At 51.1% G+C, this 16,716-nt stretch overlaps 1 protein-coding gene across 2 annotated transcripts in view; it reads right to left on the bottom strand.

The window, feature by feature from the left end:
- ANO2 (anoctamin 2) overlaps positions 1 to 16,716 on the bottom strand; it is a 335,456-nt gene that overhangs the window by 209,169 nt on the left and 109,571 nt on the right. For both annotated transcript variants that reach the window (XM_043441194.1, XM_043441195.1), the window contains exons 8-10: positions 12,072 to 12,127; positions 10,333 to 10,374; positions 3,731 to 3,795 (exon numbers count right to left, since the gene is read on the bottom strand). In XM_043441194.1, the coding sequence (XP_043297129.1) occupies positions 3,731 to 3,795; positions 10,333 to 10,374; positions 12,072 to 12,127 (163 nt within the window). The remainder of the gene's footprint in view (positions 1 to 3,730; positions 3,796 to 10,332; positions 10,375 to 12,071; positions 12,128 to 16,716) is intronic.

The raw sequence follows: 16,716 nt of genomic DNA on the forward strand, positions 1-16,716 counted from the left end.
CCAGGCTCCTGGGTACCCCAAGGAATACGGTCATTCCCATCCTGGGACATCAGGGCGTGAACCTTGGGTGCTGAAGGCAGAAATCTACTCCTCTACCTGCGAGGATGCTCGTACGGCCCCAAGAGACTAGTAGAGCCACCTCCCTCCAGCCGGGACAGCATTTCCTCCACTGGCTCCATCACAAACCTTGTTTCTGCCTGGACACCAGTGCCACAGGCTTGGAGTTCCCAGAAGAATCTACTGTGGGGGAGTGGGGGATACCTGCTGGATACTTCCCTGGGGAACTTCCCAAGCAGCACTTACACACACATACATGCACATACACATACACAAATACATGCACACATGTACACGCGTACACACACACACCTGTGTGTGTGCACATATACACACATACACATGCACCGATAAACATGCGTGAACATGCACACGTGTGCACATACACATATACACATGCGCACATGTGAGCGCACATACACACTTATACTCATGCACACACAAGTTAACACACACACACACACACACAAGCTCTGCTCAGGCCTGTAGGCCCTGAGGTTTCCAGAACAAAGGAAGGACCCAGGGTGCAGAGTCTGGCTGGGCTGGGACCCCCATTAGCATCCTCACCATGCAGCCTGCTGGACCCAGCTGCCCGCAGCGGGAGGGAGGGGCTCACGGTGCAGGAAAGGGCGTCTAGTCTCCCCTCTGCCCACTTTCCACCCCTGGGAAAGGAGCTTCGAACCCCACATCTCCAGCTTAGGCTTGAAGGGCTGCAGACGGGTAAGGATAGCTGGTCCCAGGGCTTTACATGCAAACAGACCGCCCAGACCCGCTGGGCTCTCAGCTGCTCTGTGCTTTTGAATGTCCCAAACCACAGGCACAGGGGGAGGAATGGAGCTCAGTGTTGACAACGAGAGGCCAGGGGCCCGAGGGAACAGGCAGGAAAGTCCCCACCGGCCTTTGCAAGAGTCACCTCCAACTTGGACAGGACGCCCCTGCTTCAACACAGAACACATGGGTGCAGTTACCATGTAAGCCTGCAGGGGGCACAGTTCACAGGCATCCGCTGCAATGGAACCACAGGGTCTGGGCAGCCTCCGACTGGATCCCGCGGACCACTAGGTCTCCAGAGGTGGAGGCAAGAAGGATGAAGAACAAGTAGAAAAAGAGAGAAATGGTGCTGAAGACACACTCACAGGAGCTGGTGTCAGACCGAAGACTAGGACGTGGGAGAAGGAAGACAATGGGGAGGAGGAAGGAGGTGACGTGGACACAGGAGTTTGGGTGGAGCCGGCAGACTGCGGGAGTTATTCCCACGCCCTCCACCCCAGTTTCCTCTCCATGAGCCCCCAAGATGCATGCTCATGGTGTCCCTGTCTCCAAGACCTACCTGTACCCTCAAGGCCTCTGTCCCTTCCCTGTCTCCCCTTCACCTCTTCTCTCTCTCTCTCTCCTCTTCTCTCTCCATGGTCACCTCTTCTCTCTCAAGCAGAGCAAATTCCTTACCCCACTGAGTGGACAACAATCCCCCACTCCCGCCCCCCACCACACACATTACCATTCCCTCCCCTCCAGCCAGTATCTGAGAGATGCTCCAGGCTCTAGGCATATCCAAGCTGCTGGCATCCTGCAGGGGTTGCAAGAGCCCCCAGGCTCCCAGATCTGAGCAGCAAGTGGACACTGTGACATGTGGTAGAAACTCTGATCCGAAGTGGACACTGGGACCCGCAGTGGACACTGGAACCCAAAATGGACACTAGGACCCATAGCTTCGGGTTCTGCATCCTTGGAAACTGCCAGACCCCAGAGCAGGGCTTTGCAGCAAAGGTCACACTTCCCCTGCAGGTGAGGCCTCTTTGGTGGCCAAAACGGGGTGCACCCTAGAAATGCCATCGCCCACTTAGCTGGCAGCTGGTCACCTGAAGTTTCCAGAGAAAAGACGAGGCTCTCTGGTAGGGAGAATTTTTATTTTCTGGAATCATATTTTTAAAAACGAGTTGGAGAAAACAGGCGACAGTGTGGGTGGCCACTGGAGAGGCCGAGAGGAAGATCAAAGGCTGCCAGGCATGGAGGAAGCGGCCCGGAGAACAATCTAGGTGGCCGCGCCTCACAAAAGCAGCCAGGGGACGGGAGGCGCTGGATGAGGGGCCTCGGTCACCCGCATCCGTGGCCCGGCTCCCCAACCCCAGTGCCTCAGCTAACAGCCTTCAGCTGGAACAAACACCTGCTGTCAAGAGACATCCAACTGAGCTCCCAGTTCCCCGGGAGGGCCGTCCCCTCTCTGCGTGGGAGGTGGGCCTGCCCAAACTCTGACTCCCAGCCTGCTGTCTTCTTCCAAGAAGGAGCTGGAATTGCTCCCACTGGATCCAGTCCTTCTGGCGGCCGCCCCTCTCGAGGTCTCAGCCTGGGGCGAGCAGCCAGGAACACTCTCCGAGTTTGCCGGCTGATGAATTAGCTCATGAGAATGAGCCACGGGTGACCGAGGGGCAGCGAGTCCTCTATGTCAGGCGCTGAGGGTCCCCATCATTTCCAAATGAGCATGCTGGACCAAATTTCCCCACAGAGCCCTGGGCTCAGCCTCCCAGTTTGGGGCCACCAGGATGCCCTGAATATTCAATGGAAGGACCGAGGCTGCAGCTGAAGCTCTAATACTTTGGCCACCTGATGCAAAGAGCCGACTCATTGGAAAAGACCCTGATGTTGGGAAAGAGTGAAAGCAGGAAGAGAAGGGGACGGCAGAGGATGGGATGGTTGGATGACATCACCGACTCAATGGACATGAGTTTGAGCAATGTCTCAAACTCATTGTCCCAATGTCTCATTATCTCAGTGTCTCTCACTCTGGGAGATGGTGAAGGACAGGGAAGCCCGGCATGCTGCAGTCCACGGGGTCGCAAAGAGTCAGGCATGACTGAGCGACTGAACAACAGGATGCCAAAGACCAAAGAAGGGCTGTGACTTGCCCAGAGAAACAAGCGCCCCGTAGTGGCTGGGCATGGACAAGACCCTTGTCCATGACCCGGAGTCTCAGCTCAGGGCTCCCCCATTGCACAGGGTGACCCCCTAACACTCCACCTGAGAAAGACGTGGGGTTCTAACAGCCCTCAACCATTTGAGGCTAGTCAGACCTATCGAATTCTAGAAAGTTCTTTCAAAAAGCTTGTCACCTCTGTTCTATAACAAACCTCACAAATTCCCAAGGCAACTGGGCAGCACTTTGGGGGCAGCATTAAAAAGGTGGGATTTAGGATCCAGGCTCTCCTCCCTTCCAGTCATTCTGCATAAGCCATAAAAAGTCCACATATCCTCTCACACCAGTCGGTTTATTCTTTATATGATTTGTCAGGTCTCCCCTCCTCTTGTTCGGCACTGTGGCTTCTGGGGCATGACCCAAGGATCTGCTGCACCCAGATCCTTCTTGAGGCAAATTGGAGGGACGGTAATAAAAGAAGAACTCTACACACCCTTCTCCCCCAAGAGCAGAAAGGGGGAGACCACAGTGCTGATGACCCAAAGATGCAAGTCACAGGACATCTGTCTATATTATCTGCTGCCCCACGGCCACCACTGCCCTCCCTCGCCCAGGAGCTGGTTCCCCACCCATAAGACACAGAGCAGTGGGGGGAAGGTCACAGTCTAAAATAGCCCTCTGCTTGGCCAGTAGACCTCCAAAGGCCAAGAAGGTCAGCAGAGATCTTTCAGGTCCTCCCAAGGGTCCCCTCCCACATCTTACCTGATGAGGTCAATGGGTTGAAACTTATAAAACACCCCATAGCGTGCCCATTCTTGATACAGCAGCTAAACAAGAAAAACACGGAATCAGGTTAGAGGTGATGTGGGCAACTAGTCACCTTTTGTATCCAGCTTAGCAAGTTAAAACTAGACACCTGCCAAGGCATGGTGGCACTAGTGGTAAAGAACCTGCCTGCCAATGCAGAAGACATAAATGATGCGGGTTGGATCCCTGGGTCGGGAAGATCCCCTGGAGGAGGGCATGGCAACCCACTCCAGTATTCTTGCCTAGAGAATCCCATGGATAGAGGAACCTGTCAGGCTACAGTCCATGAGGTCACAAAGAGTCAGACATGATAGAAGCAACTTAGCACGCATACACGCACGCACACACGTATAGTACTGGGAACTCCACTCAATACTCTGTAATGACCTAGATGGGAAAAGAATCTAAAAAAGAGTGGCCATATGTATATATATAACTGATTCACTTTGCTGTAGACTTGAAACTAACACAACATTGTAAATCAACTGTACTCAGATCAAAATTAATTTTAAAACAAAGTAATTATTGATAAAGTGAAGTCACTCAGTCATGTCTGACTCTTTGCGACCCCATGGACTGTAGCCTACCAGGCTTCTCCATCCATGGCATTTTCCAGGCAAGAATACTGGAGTGGGTTGCCATTTCCTTCTCCAGGGGGTCTTCCCGACCCAGGGATCCAACCCAGGTCTCCCGCATTGCAGGCAGACACTCTACCCTCTGAGCCACCAGGGAATGTAAAAAAGGATAGCAAGAGAAGGGCTCTCTGAGGAGGTGACATTTGGGTTGAGACCTAGGAGATGGGGGTATGTTTCAGCTAGGAGAACACTCCTTCTGTGCCAAGGCCTTGAGGAAAGTGCATGCGACATGTCCTCACAGGAAGGCCAGGCTGAGCAAGGGGAGAATCTTGGGAGATAATGCTGTTTCACGTTTCCAAGTCTTCCACATCGCATCTTCTCACATATCACACAGAACTCATGCAATTCTAGCAAGGAGAAGTGACTCTAATCAGGTATTCTGGGTAGATGGCTGAACACAAGCCCTACAGGAAGTCTTCAAAGACACAATATCAAAACTGAAATAAGAATTGCCATTCCTACTCGGTAGCTATAGACTTTTTATTGTCACAATGTCCCCCAACAGCTTCAGAAAAGAACCAGAAATTGCATGGACCCTGATGGTGCAAGCTGCACCCGGAGTCCCACTTTCTACAGAAAGGATACCCCAACACAAAGGGGGTGACATGGTGCCTGGTGGGCAGGCGAAGATCTGAATTCATGAAGCCCGAGGCTGTGTTCCAGGCAGGTGGCTCCAAACCTGATCACACCGTTATTACTATATCTCTTCCTCCCTGTCATCCTGGTGGTTCTACTGCTCTGGGTTTTTATTCCCTCTCCCCAGTGCCAACACTGGCCTCAGCAGAACCTGGCTGTCACAGTGACATCACTGGGGGCCCACAGGGAGGCCAGCTTGCATCAAGAGATACGGGCAAGGCCTCCAGGGAGAGGGGTGGGACGTCAGTGCTCCCTCCGAGGCCCTGACCTCCAGGGCACATTCCTCTCCAAGTCACCAAGTCCAACCCTTAAACCTGAGAACACCTGTCTGCACTGCCCTGAAGGAGAAAACTGAAAATGCTCCAGGAAGCCAGTGTGGCCCACTTGGCTCAGGTCCAAACTGAGAGCCAGGCTCCCAGGCCTTGCCCTGGGCTGACTCCCAGACCTGCTGGACGAAATCTCCAGGAGTCCTTTCTCAAGGCCGCATCCATCGGTGGTAGATAGAGGGCAGGCTGAGCTAAGAGAGCTGCCTGTACTCCATGGAGACAGGCCAGACAGACACAGCAGAGGACATCAGCAGGCATATCCCACTGGAGCTGGAGCTCCAAGCTTCAAACCTGGGAGGTGACGTGACAGTGATGCCTGGATGCCCACACAGCTCTGCCCAGCAGGCTCATAGGGCCGCCGGGCAGGCGACGTGGGAGCTAGGTGGTGGGTGCTATAGACTGCTGGCTGTCTTTACAAATGTTTAAACACACAGTTTCAAACCAGGTGGGTCATGCCCTGGTTTCAGGGTCTCAGCACAGACCAGCAGTCAGGGTACAGGGAGGCAGGCCAGAGTCTCTGCCCCACAGGGATAAGCATGTGTCAGTCAAGTTCAGGAGGACAATCACGGTAACTTGCCACAGGACCTTCGAATTAGCTCCTAGCCTCTTAGATCTTACTAAATCTGCTCTCTCCCTTAGTTACCTCATGCCCTCTTCATCAACTGGTCAAGCCTGCAAACAGAGCCAGAGAGTCTTCAGCTCCTTCTTGGGGGACAGAGCCTTATTTTGGAGGCCCCAGAGGTCATTCCATGCACGTGGGTCTGACCCCAAAACTTACTGCAGGAAGAAACAAGCCACGGGGACCACCCCACTGATGGATCAGAGCACGCAGAGGCCAGGTCGATCCCCGAGGGTCACAGCCGAGAGCGGGTCAGTATGTGTTTCATGAGACTATAAAGGGCCCAACTGGTAAAATCATCTTCAAGGCCAGAGGATGGCAGGATGCGTGAGACCCATGACCCTCACCGAGGTCCCAAGCTCCTCAGCTGGACCTGCGGCAGACACAGCGATGCTAGCTGCAGCCAGCTGAGAGGCACTGATGAGACGGGAGGACCAGAATGGGACAGGATGGAATTCTACCCCTGGATCCTGCCATGAGCTATTTGAGTTTTTGGCAGGTCATGTCTCCATTAATTCAATGGGAATTGTGCAAGATGGGAAAACTAGACCTCAAGAGAAACCAAAAAGAAAAGTAGCTTTCCCATCAGAAAGCACGACAGACTCTCGTCACGAACCTTCTGGTGGGTCACTTTTTAACCATCCACCAGAGAAGACAATCCTCTGAAAAAGCTAGAAGATCTAGGACCGAGGGTGTAAAAGCTGTTAAAGGAAGTCATCTTTTAAGGTTGAGCCCAGGATTCCCCATAAGTGGGCAGGGAAGCCATGGGATGCTGGCGGGGCTCAAGCTGCCCTCAAAAGACAATAACAGTCCCTTCTCTGGGATGCCTGAGAAAAGCAGGCGAGTCTGGCAGATGTGGACTGAGGTGGCTGCGGACCCCGCAGCCCTGCTTTCTCGAAAGGTGGGAAACCTCTGGTCTCCAGAGGGAGGGAACCTCTCACGAATCACCCTCCAGGAGGGGCTGAGTCATAGAGACTGCAGGCTGCCCTAGGCAGCGGGGGGTGGGGGTTGGGAGAGACAGCTCTCCACCTAAGAGGCAGATCACTGGAACAGCTACAAATCTCAGGGAAGAGAGGCGAACCCCGGATAGCAGCAGGATGGCCGGATCACCACTGAAGTCCCCCAGAGGAGTGATCTCTCATCTTTCTTTCAAGATACCTCTGTGGCTCCAGGAACAAAGCCAGCCCTGCAGTGAGAGGTCCCCCTGCCACACACAAGAGGTCATGTCCACCGGCTGCAGAACCGGCTGGGATTTGAATGCCAGGGTCAGTCCTAACAGAACAATCATTTAATGCAGAGGTCCCCAGCCTTTAGGACCTAATGCCTGAGGATCTGAGGTGGAGCTGACTTAATAATAATAATTTGACCACCTGATAGAAAGAGCCAACTCATTGGAAAAGACCCTGATGCTGGGAAAGATTGAAAGCAAAAGGAGAGGGTAACAGAGGATGAGATGGTTAGATAGCATCACCGACTCAACGGACATGAACTTGAGCAAACTCCAGGAGATAGTGGAGGACAGGGAAGCCTGCCGTGCTGCAGTCCATGGGGTGGCAAAGAGTCAGACACGACTTAGCAATTGAGCAATAACAAAGTGCACAAAAAAATGTGATGTGCTTAAATCATCCTGAAACCATATCCTCGCCTGACCCGTGGAAAAACTGTCTTCCACGAAAACTGGTCCCTGGTGCCAAAAAAGGTCAGGGATCAATGAATTAGTCGACATGGGAATCGGTCTCCTGGCCTTGCTGAGTATCCATTTCCCAATCCAAATGGACAGGAAAAAAGCTTTCAGTCTCATTCACAACTCCTCTTACCTCCCATCACAGCAAATTTTATTTCCCTAACCATGACCCAGGCAGAGGAAAAGAAGGAGGCCAGGACTAGCTGGTGAACCTGAGGAAAAGTCACAAGAAATGGGGTCCTTGGGGCCTCTCTGGTGGCTCAGTGGTGAAGAATCCACCTGCCAACGCAGGGGACACTGATCCAGGACGATCCCACATGTCACGGGGCAGCTGAGCCTGCGAGCTGCAACTACTGAAGCCCAAATGCTCGAGAGCTCCACAAGAGACTCACAGCAACGAGAAGCCTGCACACCCCAACCAGAGAATAGCACCCGCTCGCTGCAGCCAGAGAAAAGCCTGTACAACAACGAAGACCCAGCCCACAGGCAAATAAATAAATTATTTTGAAAAAAAAGAAAAGAAATGGGCTCTTTGTCTTCCAAAGACACTTGTCCATCCTCACTGAGCATTGCTTGACATCAGGTTTGGAAATTATCCACTGAGATGCAGATCTGCCCTGGAGGTCTGTCCCTGCCTGCCAGGTTCCATCCACTCCCCCGGCTGGGATGTGCACGGCCTTAAGTAAAACAATTCCTGGGGGACAACTTTCTGTTATGGGATTTTACTGTTAACAATAATGTAATATCATCCCAGACAAAGGCACACAGATTTTTGATAGCCTACACATCACTTCTCTCTGCCTCTATGAGGATAATAGGGGACTGGCTGATTTCTCCCAGGAGTTCTGTGTGTTCCTGGTCTCTGGAATGTTCCTGTAAAACGCCCTACCTTGACGGGCTGGGGGTCATCACCCACCCAGCAAGAGGTCTCTTAGGTGGGCAGTGGGGTGGTGATCACCCTTTAAAGGGGAGGAACATGAAAAGAAAAAATAGGAGGACAGAAAATGGCCGAGACCAGCGAGGTGAGATGTGGGGAGAAAGGCTTCTCCTTGCCTTTAAATCTGATCCGGGACTTTTCAGGAAATTAAACCCCAAGACTATTAGCATCAGATAGAAAACAGATGAGGTTAAAACATCGAAAAACTACAGCAGATTCCCTGGGCAGGCAGAAAGGGGGACATGTGTAAGCAATCACGGCCGTATTTCTGGAAAAGACCTTTTTATGTTTTTAATACTTAACACTTCATAACAGGGACTAATAGGCAGGATAAAAAGAAGGCTGCTCAAAAGCAACTTGGGGGATGAATGGTTTTCCAGACAGCAGAGTGGGGACAGGGAGGGTCTACCCCTCATCACTCCCACCCTCGCCCACCCTCCTCTACTCACCAGAGTCACTTAAGCCTGGGAACCTGGCTGGAGAATGGCATGAGAGGGGCGGTCGGATGGACAGCTCTGCTGAAGAGGCTGGGTGATGCTGAGAGCATCATCCCTGGAGTAGAGGGTGGTACCCAGGCTCCCAGGGTACCAGCACACAGAAGAAATGGGATCTACATGGACAGCTGGGGACAGAGCTGTCCAGGCAGGAGGTGTAACTGGCATAGGAGGGATTCTCCAATGGGACACTTTTCCCTCCCCTAAATATAACCGCTCATTTCCAGCTGCCTGGAACACACAGTTGGTTTCTCAACTATAATTTGGGGGTTGCTGTACCCCACCTGTCTGCCTAAAGAATAAGAATAATAACTTAAAGATGTCCCTCCCCAAACAAGCCACAACGGCATAGATATTGGTATATGTTTAGCAGGAACATGGGATTTGAGGTCCCAGGGGTTTTAGCTCCTCTCGGTTGATCACGGCAGTGTTATCATGGACAAGGTGTACCATCATCCTGTGCCTTGGTTTCCCCATCTATAAATTAAGGCAGTGGTCTCCAACCTTTCTGGCACCAGAGACTGGTCTCATGGAAGACAGTTTTTCCACAGACCAGGGTTGGGCTGGGGGTGGTTTCGGGATGATTCAAGCACATGACATTCATTGTGCACTTCATTTCTATTGGTGGCTCAGACAGTGAAGAATCAGCCTGCAATGCAGGAGATGCAGGTTCATTCCCTGGGTTGGGAAGATCCCCTGAAGAAGGGAATGGCTACCCACTCCAGTTATTCTTGCCTGGAGAATCCCATGGACAGAGGAGCCTGGTGGGCGATAGTCCATAGGGTTGCAAAGAGTCAGAGACGACTGAGTGACTAACACTTTCACTTTTGTTTCTATTATTATTACGCCAGCTCCACCTCAGATCACCAGGCATTAGATCCCAGAGGTTGGAGACTCCCTGGATTAAGGGGCCTGGATGCTCAGTGCTTCTCAGCTGAAGCTCTCTTATCACCAGGGGTGGGCATGCTGCCTCTGTGTGCCACTGTTGGGGATATTTCAGGATGGTTGGCATCGCTGGTCCACCAAGCAAGGAAGGCCAGCCGTACCCCAATACACAGTCATGTAAGTGACCAAAAATGGCCCTCAAATTTCCAAAGCCTGGGGCTGTGGAAAAACGGCTGATATAGATAAGCAGTAAGTAGAACACCCAGGATGTGTCTATGCAGCCCCACCCACACATGCAGCCCCGAGCCCAGAGCCCTGGGTGCTGCATCAGGTCGGCTCACCTTTCTGTCATTCATGTCGTCCCCTGGACTGTCATATTCACCCTGTGGGAGGAGAAAGACAGAGAGAATGATCAAAAACAGAAAGACGGTTCCCTTTTAAATTTTCTAACACCATCCCCTTCTTTCATTCTCATTTAAGGAAGGTCAAGGGCATGACCTGGAAGGAAACACCAGTCTGCTTCCTTGGTCACCAGCACCTGTTGTATGTCCTACGAGCCTTCTCTTCCAGGGGGTATCTCCCCTCACAGGCCTCGGGGCCTCATGCACCTGCTCACAGCAAATGCAACAGCAGAGTCCACCCTGGAATCAGGCTAGCATGTCCAGGAAACCTCCCTTGCACCCCGTCTATACCCGGCAGAACCTCGTCTCACGTGTGCCCACGGCAAAGATGTCGTTGAGGAGAAAAGGTCACCTGGGAAATCTCATCAGGCACTCAGGGTACCCGCCCCAGGGGTCTCATTTGGTACCACCATGCGGCAGATGCTAAAGTGACCGACAGGGTGGACAGGGCAGTCAGGGGGGCACTGAGCTCATGGGCCAGTTAAGGTCCTTGTGAGTCATCTTGAAGAATATCACTGCATTGTGTTATGGGATGTTTATAACATTACTCCCAGCCAAGGAAAGCCATAATTAGTTTCTCTGTTTTCTTAACCACACAACAGTAGAAGGAATTTTGAGAGACCTCCTTCAAAAATGTAAAGAGAGAGATGTGGTATATATACACAATGGAATATTACTCAGCCATTAAAAAGAATGAAATAATGCCATCTGAAGCAACATGGATGGGCTTAGAGATTGTCATCCTAAGTGAAGTAAGTCAGACAGAGAAGGGAAAATATCGTATGACATCCCTTATATATGGAATCTAAAAATGATATGTATGCACTCACTTACAAAACAGCAAGACACTCAAAGACTTAGAGAACGAACTTGTGGTTGCCAGAGGGAAGGGACAGTTAGGGACTTTCGGAAGGTCATGGACACATTGCTACATTTAAAATGGATAACCGACAAGCACCTACAGTATAACACATGGAACTCTGCTCTATTACGTGCCAGCCTGGATGGGAAGGGAGTCTGGGGGAGAATGGATCCATGTATATGTATGGCTGAGTCCCTTCGCTGCTCACCTAAAACTACCACAACACTGTTAATTGGCTATACCCCAATACAAAATGCTTTCGGTGTTAAAAAAAAGTAAAAATTTAAATTAAAAAAAAAAAGTCAAGATAGAAAAAAAGACCTGAAACTGACACTTAATACACGTTCCTATAGAGGATGAGGAGTTTTACATCTAAATAAAACTATCACATAAAAAATATCGCATATAATATATATCATAAAACACTATCATATAACTATCATATATAATATTACATACATAATATCACATATCACTCTCTGTCATGCGAGGGCCTAACGGTCCAGGCTGTGTATCATCACAGTCTGGGACTTGCCTCCCTGCATCCACCTTCCCCCTCTCTCTTGACACTGTAACCAGCTTCTCACACTTTCCCCAAAATCAAGGCAGGGAGTGTAGAGGAGGCTCAGACAAAAACATGTACTTTTCTTGAGACAGTTTGAGACAACTGGCAAATATCAAGCTGGGGGTTACTGTCTTTCACACGTGATGGGGAACCAGCCGAGGTGGTTCAAGGCCATGGTCCCCTCCTGCCTGTATATTCGCTGCTGTGTTGCCTGCAGGGCTCCACCTTTTGACTGGTGGAGGTGGTACTCACGTCGTGCAATGGGTAGGCAGCCTCATAGACATTATTTGCTATCAGAGAGTTAATACCTGCAGAAGAAGAAAGATGAAAACGGTCACTGTAGGGCAGGGTTTCTCACCTTGACCTTGGTCTTCTGATAAATAATAATGCACCCAAATCTACCTCTCAGTTGAGAACCAGCCCCCACTTCCGGATTCTCCCAGGCAAGAAGTTTCTTCCACTCTTTACTCTTAGTATTAGAACAATAATTTTTTCATTTCCCAAATGCAAGGTCATGATTAAACATCAGGCATTGTGTTGTCGTTCAGTCACTAAGTTGTGTCCAACTCTTTGTGACCCCATGGACTGCAGCACGCCAGGCTTCCCTGTCCTTCACTATCTTCCGGAGTTTGCTCAAGTTCATGTTCATTACATCAGTGATGCCATCCAACCATCTCATCCTCTATCTCCCCTTTCTCCTTTTGCCTTCAATCTTTCCCAGCATCAGGGTCTTTTCCAATGAGTCAGCTCTTTCCATCAGGAGGCCAAAGTATCGGAGCTTTGGCATCAGTCCTTCCAATGAATATTCAGGGTTGATTTCCTTTAGGATTGACTCTTTGATCTCCCTGAAGTGCAAGGGACTCTCAAGAGTCTTACCAGGTAGGCTCTCTCAAACATCATGTCCGTCCTGTCCTCACACACTTGGATCCCTGGAGCCCCCAAACCACCTGCACCACCTCCTCCTTCTCCTGCTCAGCAGCCAGAGCAGTGCAGGAGAATATCTGTGTTCAGTGTCAGCAAAGGGATGACCATGTGGATGGATCACTGTCCTTATAACCAACATAAGTATGCATCAGTGCATCCCACCGCATTTTGCCTGAACTCATTTCTGGCTCCCTCCCTGTTCCTTTGCAGGACAGCACCTGTTACTGCCCGTGACTGACCTGACTGTACCATTAGATCTCAGAGTGTGGTCTGTCCCCATGACCCTTTCAGGGGGGCTCCATAAGGTGAGGACTATTATTTTTAAATATTTATTTATTTGGTTGTGCTGAGCCTCAGTCTCTGCACACAGACTCCCTTGTTGAGACCCGAAAGCTCAGTAGTTGCTGCGGCATGCAAGCTTAGGTGCCCCTCAGCACATAGGATCTTAGTTCCATCCGGGATTGGACAGGAGTCCCCTGCATTGTAAGGCTGAGCCTTAACCACTGAACCACCTGGGAAGTCCCTTGAATGATTTTCATAATAGCACTAAGATTTGCTTTTCCACTCCTAGTCTCTCAGGAGTCTACAGCGGAGTTTTATGATCTGTGATGATGTCAACCCTGACTGCTCAGGGAATGGGGCTTATGTATCCTTATGTTTTAAACTCTTCTCAGTTTTAACTCCTAATACAATAGATACTGATCAATACAACCCACCTAGATGAAAATGCTCTGGGTGCTCTCGATAATCTTTTCCAGTGCAAAATGAAGTTGCTCAGTCGTGTCCGACTCTTTGCAACCCCATGGACTGTAACCCATCAGGCTCCTCCGTCCATGGGACTTTCAGGCAAGAATACTGGGGTGGGTTGCCATTTCCTTCTCCAGGAGATCTTCCCAACCCAGAGATTGAGCCCACGTCTCCTGCATGCAGACAGACACTTTACCATCTGAGCCACCAGGGAAGCCTTTTCCAGTGCAAAAAGGGCCACAAAGTTGGGAAACTACATAACAAGGGATCCATTTCTTTAAAATCCTGACTGTATTCTACAGTACTGGGCACACAGCAGACCCTACTAAACAGATGTTACCTGAAGGAGTGGTCCCATCTCTATAACTTCAAGGTGCTCTTCTACCATCCCCTCACTTCATTCATGGTGGGATTCAGAGACTATAAAGAGCCCCATAAGCTCTGTGACTCGGGACAGGCTGCCCCGGGTCGCTGGCTCCCAGATGGGAGGGATTATATCTCGACAGCTCAAGGACTCTGCCATGTGGGATGTACATTTGGTGGGGAGGCAGCTGGCGGGGGAGGCTCTCTGGTACATGATGGTTTCCCTGGTCTCAAACACGCTTTCTGCCCTGAACCATTCTTTCCAGAGAGGTTGTAGACAGCAGAGTGATGAGGAGGGAATCAGTTCTGGAGGGAACTACGTATGATGTCCAGATGCAAAGTCATCTGCCTTTGCACCACTCTGGAGAGAGGACAAGGTTGGGTGGCGAAGTTCCACAACAGTGCCTCATTAAAATTCATGGTTTTCCACCTCCTGGGCCCACTGGGTGCCCCACCACATGCTCGGAGCCTCAGAGGCTCTCAAACAACAGTCCTCCCTCCACCAGCCTCCTCTTGCCCCAACCACGCTGCTCAGATTCCAGAGTCCAGCCAGGGCCCACGTGGGAGCAGAGGCTGCAGGGGCACCCAGCAGGAGTGGCCACTCTTTCAGTGCGTTGAGAGCTGGGATTTCAGTGCTGAAGCATCACCCAAGGACCAGTCCTTTCCTGATTTTACGTTTCCTCCTTGGCATGCACAGAAAACATCAGAAATACCACTGGGGGGTGGTGGGCTGCTGGAGGGTGGGTAAAGGGATTGTGGGTGGGGGAGGGGTGTCCAGGGTCTGAATGAGCTACAGATCTGTCTTCCTCTGGAGACTACAATTTCCCTCGGAGGATCATTAATCAGTTCAAGAGCTGTAACCACAGCCATAGGAAGCCACCCTACAGTCATCAAGGGGAGGGCTCCCAAGTCAGGAGGGGGCGGGAGGTGGTTCAAAGCGACAGAGGAGCTGTCAACATGGATAGAGGCTGAAGTATCACAGGCCGGCTGGGCTCCAGCCAGGCTGCAAACCTAGGCACTGGCCACTCAATCCTCGCAGCCACGCCCACCCTTTGGTTGCCATGGCAGCAGCATATACCCTGCAGACAATACCAGAACAGCATGGAAGCTTTCAGCAGGTGTGGAACTCTCCTGCTAATTCAAGGCTTTGCTCAGCACAATAGCCCAGGGTCTGAGAGCACTGGACTGAAGACCTGAACTCCTGGGTCCTGCGGCCAGAGCCTCGGAAAAGACCTCAAACCGTCAGAGGTCTAAAACTATGCACCCTACCTCCCAAGGGAAATAAAGCTCCTTGGCGCTGAATGCCAGGTTCACTTCTAGAATGTTGTTCACTGCTTCTTTGTTGTTTAGTCGCTAAGCCGTGTCCAACTCTGCTACCCCACGGACTGTAGCCCGCCAGGCTCCTCTGTCCCTGGGATTTCTCAGGCAAGAATAACGGAATGGGTTCTCATTCTCCTTCTTTGGTAGCCCCTAAAGGTCTGCGAGGTACCCGAGGCCAGGGAGCACGACCCGCTCACTGGAGTCTCCTGCAGTTCCCACCTCACTATGGGGAACACAGAAGGGGTCACGGTTGTTACCCGGAAGAGGAAGCAGTCCTATGGCGGGAGTGATCTCAGTATCTCCTCTCATTTATCACAGGTGTCCACCTTCCTGCTACTCCAACGTTCTTCAGCAACCTCCATGCAAAAGGATCTGCCTGCCAAGCAGGAGACTTGGGTACCATCCCTGGATCAGGAAGATCCCCTGAAGGATGAAATGGCAACCCACTCCACTACTCTTACCTGGAGAATCCCATGGGCAGAGGAGCCTGGCGGGCTGCAGTCCACGGGGTCACAAAGAGTCAGACACAGCTAAGAAAGTAAACAGCAGCAGCAGCTGATGAAGGGATCTTAAACCCTGGTTAACTAGTCTGCTTCCTAAGAGAGGAAATCCAGATCTAGTGTTCTTTCCTTGGAGCCAAGACGATTCAGGTCATCAAACAAGAGCTCCATAACGCTGTAACAGACAAGGTCTGTGCCTGGCTGCTGTGGGTCTCCCCTTTCTCAGATGGTAACGTACAGGCCCTCCCGTCAGCAGCTGCTGGGAGGAGGGAGGGGATGGGAGCGAAAGGAGGAGGGATGAGGAGGGGAAGAGGCATGTTGAAAAGTAACCATGTATCCACAATTTCACCCAAAAATGAGCACGGCTTCAGCCTCTCAACCACAGACTTCAGACACCAAGAATCTACCCCCAAACAACCATGGAAATCAGTTTGAAAGAAGAAAATAATCAAATGTTTTATTTTTAAAAAAAAGTCTCTCCTTTGAAAATTGAAATTCTGAATTTTTCCCTTTCTTTTCAGCTAATTGGTTCCATCGTACATCACCCATCTGGCCAGAAACAGCAAAGCTTTCTTCTTCAGGATGACATCCGAAGGCCTTCCTCCCTGCTTGGGACCCAGGGGGAGAGAGACCCCCTCTTCTGCCCTCTTACTCCCACAAGGGGGGCCCAGGCAGAAGGAGGGACATTTTCCATTCCCTCTCTCCCCAAAGAGAAGTGGCACCTCAGCTCACACAAAGCATGGCCCACCAAGGACCTTTTCACTGATCCCCAAAGTCCCTTCAAGTCACCAGATTCTTCTTACCTGTTACTTAGAACCATAATCCCCCAGGAAAAGGCTCACGTTTTCTCTCTGTCCAGGACAGGCCCCGGCTCTGCTGACCCAGCCAAGCCCAGCAACACCACCCCTCTGCATCCACAGGGTCAGGATCAAGGACCAGAGTAGGGGGGACTCAACCCCTGGAGCTGATACCCGAAAACATGCTCATAATATAAAACCTGAGCTCTCCATTTAGCTTCCAAGACATCTCTGGTTTCTTGGGCA

Source organism: Cervus canadensis, chromosome 21, assembly GCF_019320065.1.
Source record: "Cervus canadensis isolate Bull #8, Minnesota chromosome 21, ASM1932006v1, whole genome shotgun sequence".
NCBI lineage: Eukaryota > Metazoa > Chordata > Mammalia > Artiodactyla > Cervidae > Cervus > Cervus canadensis.